General features: G+C 44.6%; 1 protein-coding gene across 4 annotated transcripts in view; it reads left to right on the top strand.

Annotated features, from left to right (window-relative positions):
- Positions 1 to 13,481, top strand: part of LOC148333989 (RNA-binding protein Musashi homolog 2-like) — a 127,668-nt gene that overhangs the window by 84,536 nt on the left and 29,651 nt on the right. For all 4 annotated transcript variants that reach the window (XM_088300025.1, XM_088300027.1, XM_088300024.1 and 1 more), the window contains exon 8: positions 4,961 to 5,043. In XM_088300025.1, the coding sequence (XP_088156151.1) occupies positions 4,961 to 5,043 (83 nt within the window). The remainder of the gene's footprint in view (positions 1 to 4,960; positions 5,044 to 13,481) is intronic.

Below are 13,481 nucleotides of genomic sequence, written 5' to 3' on the forward strand. Positions count from 1 at the left end.
GCTTTCTTTTCTCCAGGCCTTCCCACCTCATCCACTGTCCCTGCTTGGCAAGCGAGACAGCCTTTGCAGACCTTTCAGCCTCTTCCTGGCGGCGCACCTCCTCCACGACCATTTTTTTCCTTTCTGCGGTTGAGGCCTTACACCAAGTTGGTTTGCTTGCTGTAAGGCCAAAGCCTCCTCTTCCCCTCTGGACGTGTCCCACAATATCGCTGTGCCTCAGGGCTGCTGTGGCATGCTGCACTGCACTGGATGGTGTCCATTTCCGTCCAGTTAACAGGGGTGGTGCAGTTTCACTGATGGTCCGGAGTCCGTCAGCGTCATCTGTAGTCTCACTTTAAAGCACTTGTATTCTTCAGTGAGACTTGTGATTGGCAGTTCGAGGACTCCTTTGCCATAGAGGCTGATGTTATTCAGACAGCATGGGACACCAAGCCACTGTTTCACATATACTGTGATGGCTCGCTCCATCTTCTCCACAGTTGTTAGTGGGACCTCGTAGACAGTGAGTGGCCACATCACCCGAGGGAGAAGCCCAAATTGCAGACACCAGAGCTTGAGCTTCCCTGGTAGTGGAGTCTTGTTGATGTTGTTCAGGCCGTTGATGATATCCTGTCTTAGCTGCTGCACCTGGTCTTTATCCTTAAGACTTGAGTCATACCATCTGCCCAGGCTTTTGACAGGTTGTTCTGTATTGGTTCGTCACCAATGCAGAACTTCACGTCTTTTAGCTCTCCCTTGATTATCGAGATGCTACGTGACTTGTTCGGCTTGATTTTCATCCGGGCCCAGCTGATGTTTTCCTGCAGCTTACCAAGTAGCCACCTGGTCTGGTGCAAGCTGCAGTGGTGGTCAGAGTGGTCATGTCGTCCATATATGCTCGGACGGGTGGAAGGCGGATCCCGTTCCTGGTTCGCTCACCCCCCGCCACCCATTTTGAGGCCCTGATGATGACCTCCATGGCCATTGTAAAGGCCAGGGGTGAGATCGTGCAACCTGCCATGATGCCTACTTCTACTTGCTGCCATGATGTTTTGAAGTCGGGTGTTGTGAAGCACAGCTGCAGGTCTTCGAAGTAGGATTTTACCAAGGTAGTGATGGATGTTGGAACGCGGAAGAAGTTGAAGGACTCCCAGAGAAGACTATGCAGAACTGAACCAAAGGCATTGGCTAGGTCGAGAAAGATGACATGAAGATCCCCTTTGTTCTTCTTCGCTGCTTGAATCTGATGCCCGATCATACTGGTGTGCTCCAAGCAGCCAGAGAATCCAGAAATTCCAGCCTTCTGTACGGATGTGTCAATGTACTCGTTCTTCTCCAGGTAGGTGGACAGCCTTTGTGTCAAGACGCTGAAAAAGATTTTCCCTTCAACGTTGAGAAGGCTGATTGGCCGAAATTGACTGATATCTGCCGCGTCCTTCTCTTTTGGAATTAGTACACCTCCAGCCCTTCGCCACGCCTTTGGTATTATCCCCTTCTGCCAGACGATTCTCATTAGCCTCCAAAGATAGCGTAGGACATCTGGTGAGTTCTTGTAGAGATTATATGGCACTCCATTTGGTCCTGGTGCAGATCCTGATCTTGCACGCCGCACCATGTTCTCCACTTCTTTCCATTTTGGAGGGCCGGTCTCGATGTTGACCTCTGGTGGTCGAATGGGGGGGATATCATGTGGGATGGCTAGCTGTTCATGTCTTTTCGTGTCTTGGTAGACCTTTTCCAGGTGCTCTTCAAGTTCCTTCTTTGAAGTTTTCAGGAAACCGCTTTTGTCCTTAGCGAGAGATCTTTGACAAACTTGTAGGGATTTTTATAGAACCGGGTTCTTGTGTGTTCCTTCTTTCTGCGAAGTTTCCTCAAGTTCTCTGCTCTTCGTAAGGTTTTCAACCGGAGCTTGATGTCCCCCTGGAGCAGCATGAGACCTTCTCTCTCTTGATCAGAAGCTTTTCTCCACTGTTTCCGCAGGTCCCTTCTTTCCCTGATCAGTCTCTCTATCTCTTGTTGCCTCCTAGGTTTGGTTGGTGGTGGTATTTTGTTGGTGGTTTTCCAGCTGTTCACTCTAAAGCGCTCCTCTCCATAGTGGTAGATGATGTCACCGATGCGTTCCAGCTTTTTCTCTGCAGTGCCCACTTGTTGCTCCAAAATTTTCACCAGGTCGTTATTGACGGTTTCCCACTCTCTCTTCTCAATAGTTTTGGGCCACTTCACACTCGGTCTGTGCCCTTTGATCTTGTTCTCTTTGGGAGGTCTCTGTGGCTGGGTGGGTTCTACCTCCTGCAGTTCTGTGTTTATAATACCCTCCTCAGTGACAGGGGTGCTGATGCTCTGCGAACTTTGTTTTTTTTTCCCGTCGCTTTGCTTCACTCGACTGATTTGACGCATTACTTCGTAAGAAGTATTGGTCAATGCGAGGCCCTTGACTCTGCTTTCCCAAACACCGCTTCTTTCCTTGGTGGATCTTCAACCCTGTAACTGATGTTACTTTTGCCCAGCCACAGGTGCAGACCTGAAGTGAGTGTCCTGCTGCCATTGTCTCATGCACCGTGTTCTTGCTCGTAGTCATGTTCGTTCCTAGGTCTGTAACCGTGTGGTCAGTCATTGAGCCATCTTGCGCCCCCGCTCTCGCAGGCTCTAGGGGTGTCATTCTTTGTAGACTTTCTGTAGCACTTGGCGGGTGTCTCCAACAAACTGAACACAGTGTCAAAGACTGCCAGCATGGGTAGCTAGCCCATGTCAGCCCCAGTGGGGTTTATTCCCTCCTGTCAGCAGTCTCTCCAGGCTGTCACACAGACTTTCCTATGTTGTCAGCTGTCCTTTCACAGCAGTCACTGGACAAGTCCAGATACTCAGAATCATAAAAACTAAATCAACACTTTTCCCTCCTTTGGCCATTGTGGGTTAAAAAAGCAAGAGTATGTTGTAGATTTTTAAACGGTCTCCAGGTAAGAATGTCCGGCCTGGCCCTGCCCTGGCAACACAAGCTAGCAGAATTCTGATTGGATAAAAACGATCACCTATAAATTAACATAAAACATAATATGACATGAATGTAAATAATAATTATATATACATTTAAAATTATTATTATAAATATGATCTTGGCCGGCCACCATTGCATTGATTCATAGTGTGACGGAGTGAAACACCCGTCATTCCCTGTCCAGTATGCTCTAGCTCCGTTTTTGCCCAAAATATCAGGCACACGCTCCTGACATCAGCATTCACTGGGAGCGCACGCCCTGTGCATGTTGTTCTTGCGGAGTTTTGCTCCGGCTCCGGCATGGATGCGCACTTGTGTATGCCCACAAGCTGTTTCTCTCCTTCCTGGACTTCCATCCTACCCGATGAACTGCACAGTCGGGACGTGCCCTTAGCAGCAAAATGTGATGACTGACACGGTCTGGTCATTGTCAGACTTGTACTGAGGCCACTTGCCCTGTCCAAGAAGACAACAGTCACCATGTCTGGTAATCTAACATAGTGACTGTCATGAATGACAATATAGTGTAATGTGAGCTCTGCATTAATCAGTGATTAATCGCAGTGAATTGGTGGCGTGTTTATTACCAAGATGACAAGTACAGTATATGCCCAGCATGGTGCACAAGCACCAACTTTCTTGTCAATACATGTTGGAGTAAATCTGAACACCGTAATAATTGTAGCTAACAATTACTACACACCTCAGGTTGGAAATTCCATTATCTGGGTGTATATCAAGAAAACGACAAATGCAATCCAAGTAAATCATGTCGAAAAACAAAAAACTCTTTCCTCATATATCCACTATACTTGAGCAATGTAAAGATTTCAGAAAGTGGACTGTACATAGTAAAGCGTCAGTTTGAACTGTTTGACTCAGTGTATTGCATTCTTCGGTTTCTCATTTTTTCCCAATCAAATATTGAATCCTTTAGTGTATGATGTCACCCCACTAATGATGCAATGTCAAATTTGGGTAACATCCTAAACACAATTTTTCAACAGAGTTACCTCTAGCTTTGAAAATGAACTTGAATCTTGACTTTTTAAAAGTGTATTCCATTTGATGGGCAGAAAAGCAGGACAATGCAATACAATTTCATTTTTATAGCGCATTTCACAACAGCTGGAGCTATAACAAAGCAGTAAGTCAGGATGGAAAACCAGTTTCTCCTTTTGCCTTGTTCACTGACATTTATTCGGTTCTGCTTAAACACTCCCATCAGAGTATTCGCACTAATGCTTAACAATCGGCTCTATTACATGTCAGATGAAATGGATTTTGCTGATGTATATAACAATACCATCACAATGCCAAATGACTATTACATAATGGTTTGAGCAGAAGACATCCCTAATGGCTTGGGAACTGGGGTTACTTTTTGGTTTCTTGAAAATATTTTCCCTTTGATTTATGCACAAAGATACAGTGTAGCCAAAGGATACCTTCTGTAAAAAGACTGAAGTGCCACAAGACGAGTATGCCAGAATGTTTACATGCACACATTAATCGGGTCCCTGACATAGAGTACGTAGTTAAAGAAAATTCTAGCAGTGTACTTGTCGTTTGTGTGAAGGCATTTAGATTTTTGCATAAAAGCTTTTTTAGTTATTGTGGCACTCAGAGTCAGATAAAATCCCTTTCCTGAATGCATGAAGTACTTAAGTACAGAATTATTAAGTAGTACTTATTTCTTGAGTACTACTGTGCTGCAAAGGTCTTTTCAGTATTGTTGAATGTCCAACAAAGTACAGACAGAAGAAAGGACTAAATCATGTCATAAACTAACAAATGTGTACATTTACCATTTTTATTCAAACGTGAATCCAGGATTTGTTGTTTTGGTTAACGTATGCCAAATGTCATCATGGCATAATTTAAAATGGGCATTCCATAGATGTCCTGCTTTATTGATGTATTTGACCCCTTGCTCACCCACGCCTTGTTTTCTCTTGCTACCTACCCCTGTGTCTCTCTATACAGGTTTTGGATTTGTAACCTTTGAAAATGAAGATTTGGCGGAGCAAGTCTGTGACATCCATTTTCACGAAATAAATAATAAAATGGTGAGTGGGATCCTCAAAGATTTAAGATGTGTGTGTTATCTGGCGTGTCAACAAATTGGTCCCTCGCAGAATCAGAATCAGAATCAGAAATCCCTTTATTGTCATTGTACTCAAGTGTGCAACGAGATTAGAGAGCTCCCCTCTCCAGTGCAATACAACAATAATTCAGATAAATATATAAATTAGATAAATAAGAGAATAGTTAGTGCAACGGAAAATAATACTGAATATGGTATATAAAAACACATCACGTTGCTGTTCTGCAAGGTAAGGGTGGTTGTGTGTGTGTGAGAGTTTAGAATGGAGATGGCTCTTGGTAAGAAACTGTTTCTCAGTCTATTGGTCCTTGATTTGATGCACCTGTAGCGCCTGCCAGAGGGCATCAGGTCGAACAGGTGTGAGTTCGGGTGGGTATTGTCTTTGACGATGTTGAGAGCCCTTCTGAGGCACCGGGCGGTGTAGACGTCCGACAGTGAGGGGAGAGGGCAGCCAATAATCCTTTGCGCTTGTTTGTTTGCTTGTTATGCTTCTGTAGTTAGTTTTATGCAAGTAAGTGTAAACCATTCTGAGCAGGCATTTGGTATTGAAATTTTGTTCATGACATTGAATCTGACATTTTGCATTGTGAAATCATTTGTGAATTTTTATTCAAATTTATCTCTAGTTTTCTGATCAACTAACGTTTGATTTTGAATGCGTGCATACGGATGCAGCATGGTGTAAAAAATGGTGAGATATGTCACATGCGCCAAACCTCATTTGCTTTATTATAATTGCATTACTTTCCAGAGGATGTCCGATGAACAGAACATAACAGGGTGCAAATTGACAGAACACAATTAACATGATAAATCAAGTGCATGAGTGACTGATATAAGTGACAATTTTTACAAGGAAAAAAGGTATTAAAGGCTTGGAGTTGGAGTTTTTGGCCATGTTAAAATGCAAATTCCTCACCATTCCTAAGGCATTAATGTTGTGCATTAAATTGTACAGTTTTACTTGTAACACTTTTATTTTGCAATTGTATAGTATGAAAAACTGGCTGACTTGACTTTTCTGGTGCTCACGGAAACAGGTCAATGGATGCTAGACCTGAGCGGTGGCGGCGGATGTCAAATGCAGGAGCACCGATGACGGGAAGGTCATCTCGGTGGTGTCTTCAATGGTCCGTCAAAATACGTGAAAGCGGTCTGTGTACCAGACAGATGCCATTAGCTGTGCAAAATCCACTAGCGGTCTCATATCATTTCATATTACAAGCCATCGGTGGGAGGTTAATTCTATAAAGTTGCCATGTGGAAAAACTGAAATTGTTGCAGAGGGCCACACCAGCATGTTAACTAGATTGTGTTAAACATGAATGTCATATATATATATATATATATATATATATATATATATATTTATATACATCCTCCAAAGGCCGCTTTTTCGGCCACGTGACGTCACTTTCGGCGCGACACGACCGTGCGTGGTGTCCAAATTCACGCTGCCACATGAGGCCTTCGAATCCTGCCTTGAAATCCGGTCTTTGTTTCCAAGGAGACGGCCCCCAAGCGAAGGTCGCTTCTTTATGCCCATACATTGCTCCATTCTTCTACGCAGTTGTTTCGTGTTTACGGTGGTTATTCTGCGACAAGCACCAGACAGAAGGCATCTGTTGAACAATAAATGTTTTTGTATTTAGAATTAAGGCTGCTATAGCCTTTATTTTGAAGTCCGGAAACCAAACTTGTCTTCATTTTATTTCACTTTATAGTCTACTTACATTTTGTTCATGAGGAATTGGAGAGCCAGACTTTCTCATCAGAGAGTTGCCAACGAATGAAGTAAGTTCCAACTAGGTCTATCAGCATTTTCACATTGTTCCGAACATTTACAGGCAATAGAGGAATAAAGTGATTGTTATTGATGAACTAAAAATATAGCCAGTAAGACCTCAAAAACATAACTTTAATAGTAAATTTGTTAGTTCATAATAGAACGAATATTGAATGAATATGAAATAATTGTCTTTATTTCAAAAGAATACTTGTAAATTTAGATGATTGTGATGGCTTTATTGCTAGTGATTAGTTTATGTGACGAATACGTACTTTTACATATGGCAAAAACACTATAATACCACTAAAGAATTACGGCAAGAATTAAGTTAGTGATACTGTAAGAATAATCCAAGCAAATGAAAATATTGATTTGCTTTCATGTTTTTAAAAAAAAAAAACAAAAAAAAAACAGCCAAGATGTCCAGACTGCAGGATCAACCTGGGTGTGCCAGTGCTGGACCGTTTCTTCAATGGAAAAGATCGCCAACTAGACTTTCGCCTGAGCAGCGACTCATTCAAGTTATGTTGCTGAACTGCCAAGATTGAGGTCCTGGTCTTTCTCTTCTGGCTGGCGAGTGGGGCATCTAATAATGGATGGTGTCACGCGCCTTTGGGCCGCAGCGGCCCACCGTCGACTACATCATCCAGTCCCCCAACACTGAAGGAGACCTACAGGCAGTGACCCGGAGATTTGAAGGGATAGCGAGGCATTTAGAAGCATTGCTGGAGCAATAGATGCTTTTCATGTCCGAATGAAGCCTCCAAGTTGCCATGATGGTCAACCGCAAGCTTTTCAGCAGCATAATTATTTAAGTGGTGTGTGACCATCGGTGCTGCTTTCTTGACATTTACGTGGGCTGGCCTGGATCAGTCCACAACTCCAGGGACCTTCGGCATAGCCCCCTTTACCAAAGTGGGCTGTATCCTCCTCCAGGGCACTTCATCTTGGCAGATGAAGGGTACTCGTGCCTCCAGCGACCACCCCTCCTTATCACTCCTTACAAGCAGCCGGTGCAGGGTGTGTTGGTCCAGCGCTTCAACATTTATCATTCCGAGGCACGCTCTATTATTGAGCGTGCCTTTGAACTGATGAAGGTGAGATTCCAGGCCATCTTTTTCCACGCCCTGGAGGTGCGCCGAACCTTTGTACCACACATAAGTGATGGAGTTTCTACTTTAATATGTTGCACTTTCCTCAGGATCAAATCTTTTCAGTGCAATAACTATCAAATACAGCTAATATACAGCTTTTTATTACTTTTAGGTCATCACTGCCTGTGCCGTCCTTCCCATCTGCCTTGGGGTGGGAGACCCCATGGCCTCAGAGGCTGACGGGGAAGAGGCGGCTGACACCGTCGCTGGAGCGCTGTGGAGGGACTTGCTGTCTGCTCAGGTGTCTGTTTTGGAGGAGGTACCAGAGGACCATGAGCATCTTTAGGTATTTAAACACTTGTAACTGTACAATGGTATTTGGGCTATCAGCCCGTCAAATATGCCACCAAAAACACACTCAGTTTTATCCTACAACAGTTATGAACTAGCAAATACTTTTATTTTTAATATTTTTTCTGTTATTTTAATGTAAGTAATGATGTACTGAGTTTGTACTTAAGTTACACATCTTGTTTGTCCCGGAATGTCTCATTAAAGTAACATTTTGTAACCAAAACAGACACGGTGGCGTCTTCTTCATATTGTAATAGTGTTTTTTTTACAAACTTGTGCTGAGAGCAGCCCTTCTTTCACTTTTGTTTGAAGAAGGTGTTCTAAAGACGTGACATGGACAAATACAAGTGAAAACTTGTGATCTAAACTGTTAAAATATAGTAACTAGTTCAACTGTCTTGTGGTTTGGAAGCACCCTCTTTTTTGTTTACTTTTAGTTATTTCAGTCTTAAGAAACACCAAACATTCTGTGTGTGTGCTGTTGTTTGAGCCAGCTTCTGTCATCATAGGCAGCTGGCTAAAGTGAAGCCTAACCTTTCCCCGTAAAGAACTTTACTTTGGAGTCAGCCATTCCTCCCTCAAGCGCCCCCAACTAGTGCAAAATGCTGCTGCTCGTATTTTAACTGGATTTTGGAATACGGACCACATAGCCCCAATCTTAGCCTCTCTTCACTCAGTAGAGTTCGCTTTAAGATACTTCTGTTTATCTTCAAATCTTTAAATGGCCTCGCCCCAGCGTACCTCTCCGAGCTTCTCCACCCCTACGCACCTTCCGGCTGCCTCAGGTCTGAGGCCCACATGCTGCTGGAGGTGCCAACGATTAAGCGTAACCTCAGGGGGGATCGTGCCTTTTCTGTTGCCGGTGTTCTGCCAAAATGTCCTACCCGTACGAATCGTCCTACCGGAGGCTGTTTTGACGGCCTGATCTGTCAAAATGTCCTACCCGTGCGAAACTTCCTACCAGAGGCTAATTTGTCAGCAAAGTACTACTGTGTGCTTTCAGATCGTCTTATTTGCATGCATATAGGTATAGTTAAAAAAATATTTTTGTAAAATACATGTAGAAACAAGCAGGTTGGACGTCCCGACAGTTTAATTTATATATGTATATGCATAGATATGTTTACAAACAACTTTTACTGGCGATAGCAAACGAGTGTGGCATATATATACGTGAGCAATGTGCTTAACACACATCAGTGTATTTTGAGGCAATGGAAAATTCAAATAAGACTCAATAAAAATAAAAATATTAAGTACTCCCCACTTTTAATCGAACAAACGACAGGTAGGACAAAAAGCTCAAAACCTCTCACAAAATCACTGTCGGCATTGTGCTCATGCGCACTAGGCATTGGGAAGATGTTTTGATGGGTAGGAAGGAATTTCTGAACACCGGTCCCTACCTATGGAATGAGCTTCCATTAAGTGTTAGGCAAGCCCCCTCTCTGTCCACTTTTAAAACCCATTTTATTTCTTTAGCTTTCGACTTTCGACTCAACATGAGACTGTTGCTGTTCGCCTGTTCTTCTGGTATCTATTGTTTGTGTTTTAACTTGTGTTCTAATTTCACGCTATTTATATTTATTTTCTTTATTAATTTATTTATTCCACTATATGGAAAGCACGTTGTTACAGCTCCAGCTGTTGAGAAATACGCTACATAAATAAAGTTGTATTGTATTGTATTTTTATTTTGATAAATTATTTTTTCCATCAAACCAAAAAAACATTCAAATGTCTCCCTTCTCTCTGTTGCCCTTCTCTCCTCATCCAACCTTTGTCCCTCCATTTCTCTCCGCATCACTTTGTCTAATTTATAGGGGCTGACCAACTCATCCTCCTTTTGCTTTCTCTTTCTCCCACTCGGTGCTCCTTCACTTTCTCTCTCTTTTTCCTCCTGCGGGTCTTGCTGATCTTCCTCCTCCTCCTCCTGCACCAATCAGGCCTGACTTGGCCCTGGTCTGTCCTCAGGAATGGAGGCGATTAGGACGGGGGGGTGATATACTCCCAATGTCCCAACAATCCATCCATGATGTTATACCAGGGCCAAGTCTGAGCACGAGACTTTCCGGCTAACCCTTCTCCGCTCCCTGGCTACTTGCATTTTTTTATATGAAAAGAAACAAAAAAAGAAAAAAACAACATGTTTACACACAATGAATAAAAATTCATGCAAAAATAAAGGATGATAAAAAGATGCTGACATGTGTCAGAAATCCTGGTTTTATTGATAACATTCAGATTTATGTACTTCACTACATAAGTCCATCATCTTTTAATTGAGTTTCATCATCTTAATATGGATAGTGATTCATATCTTATTAGTTCATATCAGTAATTGATCATTTTAGTCCTCCAGTTACATGATTGGTGCATTTGAGAACAGCATTATCTTGTCCACAGCAGGAAATGTGGCTGCAGTAGCTATCAAGAAAAGAGAATGGACAATGTATAATGCATATATATATTCATTTAATAAACTGTTCCATACATTTGGTGAATCATCAACACATTTGAGTTCCGAGGGCACTTGAGGTATGACGAAAAGGTTCGCGGGTACCACTTAATTAGCGCATTTTGAATACTGTATTTTCGCAGCCATAAGGCGCACTTTAAAGTCCTGAAACTCGTCCAAAAAAGCCAGGGCGCCTTTTGAGGCGGAAAGCCCATTATGTGGACCAAGTGGACCAAGTGCACCCCTGGGCTGACTGCGAACATTAACTGCCTGCACACTGCTTATATAGAGAGAAGGCAGGCGTGGCTAACGACAGCAGGCGGACGTAAGAGGGGAGATGGGCGTGAATGACAACGCAAAGGCACGCCCCCAGTGCAAAGCAGTTCCAATGCCCCTATATGGGCAAACGTGTCTGCAAGCTCTGTTGTTAGGGCTTTCGCAAAAGCCGGCATCATGAGGAGCCGCACGCAGCAGCGACACGGGGAATCTGACAATGACGTGAGGGAACCTGGCGTGTTTGTGGGAGAACATGCCCAGCTGTTTATTTCTGATACAGAAGACGATTTTGATGGATTTGAGGATGATGACTGATTAATAATAATGTGAGTACATTGTTAAATAGTTCAATAAAATACAACCAAACTCAGTTTTGCTCCTGTTGCCTTTTTAAAAACAGCTAGCCACGCTAGCCATGCTATCTTCTGTTTTAGTGTGCATGCATGTAAACTAAGGTATTGTATGGTAGGCTGGGAGGCGGACTTTTGCTGGGCCTACACTCTTATGCTATTCAGTTGATTTGGGGTGATAGTTTTAGTTTTGATGTAACACCGTGACCGCACATCGTTTGTTGATTAGTGACTTGCTCACACCAGCATTGTGTCGGCATCCCATCTGAGGGGCTGCGCGGCAACGAGACGGCAAGGCTGACTGATAATGACTCTCGTGTTTGGTGGAGAACGTGTCCAGCTGTTTATTGCGTAGGGCGGCCGGGGCCGCGTAACTGGGGAGGTTGGAGAGAGAAGCGAGCGAGCCCACCTGATTCGAGAGGTGCGTGAGCTGGCGATGGATGGCGTGGAAGGAGCCCGGGAACTCCTGCAGCATCCTCTCATGGCGCTCGAGCAAGCTGTCCTGGTGGGCGAGCGCTTCTCCCAGGGAGTTCGGGGTCGCTGGGTCCATTGGCTTGGCCGGATTATTCTGTCGTGGTTGCGCGAACCGGGTGAGAGGGAAGGAGGACCCAAGAGCGACAGGAGTGTTTGAGACAGGGTTTATTGGGGAATGAGGAAGGGCGGCAAGCCCGGAGGGAAGCACCGCAAGGCAGGCGTCGGAGCGGTGAGCACCGGGAGGTGCTGACGGGCAGGCGTCGGGGCGGCGTGCACCGGGAGGTGCTGACGGGCAGGCGTCGGAGCGGTGGGCACCGGGAGGTGCGGACGAGCAGACGTCGGAGCGGGGTGCACCGGGAGGTGCGGTCGGGCAGGCGGAGGTGCGGAAGACGCGGCGCGGCGGAAGCCCGGGCACGGCGTGTTGCGGAGAGCGCTGGCGGGATGAGCTCCGGGCAGGAACTCGGGAGCGGTTGCGGGCGGAGCGGGTCCGGACGGGCTCGGGTCGGCTGGACGGGGAAACAGAGAGCACGGAGGTCAGACAAGCCCGAGGGCACAAGGAATCGGGCGATCGAGAAGCGTGACGTGACATGGGCCAGTACCACAAGAGATGACGAGATAATCCGGCGTCGAGCTCCTGGCGTGGCTGGTTCTTATGCTGCCCGTTGATTGCAGACAACGAGCCGCAGGTGCGCCGGAGCCGACGCCCACTTTCTCCGGAGGAGAGCCTGGCTGGAAGGATCGCGAACCTGCAAATAATCAGAGACTGCCAGGCCCTCCTCCCCAACCCGAACCGTCACATATGGATCTAAATACTCAACCATGGTTTCCCAGTATTTCACATCAGTGATGTTTTAATATTACATACAATAATTTATTCTTACATTTTAAAGTGTAGTCGGCTGAGATGGAGCACTTGCTTCCGTTCCCTTGAATTTTCAAACAGTCGAAGAACACTGTAAAACGGCGTAGAAGAAGAGCTCCATCCAATCTACTAGACCCTAAAACACTTGCAGCAGTAATCGTAGCAAGAGGTGGTTCTACAAAAGTATTCTGGGGGGGGCGAATAATTTCTCTCGCCAGACTTTTCATTTTTTTATAGAAAGTCTCTTAGCCAGTCAGAAACTGACTCACAAAGCAAAATCTCAAACGTTTCTGAGGGGGATTCAGGTATTTGAAGAGCTGGAGAAAGAGGAGCTTGTTGGAATTATGTTTGTTGGACCATACATGGAAGAGCCAGATGCTGGCTAATATTGTGTTATTGTATAAAAATATTGTATAATGTGCGACTGTCAAATCAGCTACTGGTAGGACAATATGCACGGGTAGGACAATTTGTCAGAAGACTGGACATGGAGTGGAGACTAGACTCACCAAGGCTGGAAGAATTTTTATATATATAGGCTGGAATTAGTAGTTTTTTCATTATTGTTTTAAATTCGATGCTCTGTCGTGACGCATGGAGAGATTAGGTCAATTTATTCTGCAAGTACAAAGCAGACGTTATAGTGGATTGGTTTCCTACATTGTCATTGGTAAGGTATTGAAGATATATATACACACACTCGCACGCATGGTCTCCTTGACTCCTGGTTCACACACACATAT

Source organism: Idiotropiscis lumnitzeri, chromosome 7 (genome assembly GCF_059441095.1).
Source record: "Idiotropiscis lumnitzeri isolate Australia: NSW breed Sydney's pygmy pipehorse chromosome 7, RoL_Ilum_1.0, whole genome shotgun sequence".
Lineage (NCBI taxonomy): Eukaryota > Metazoa > Chordata > Actinopteri > Syngnathiformes > Syngnathidae > Idiotropiscis > Idiotropiscis lumnitzeri.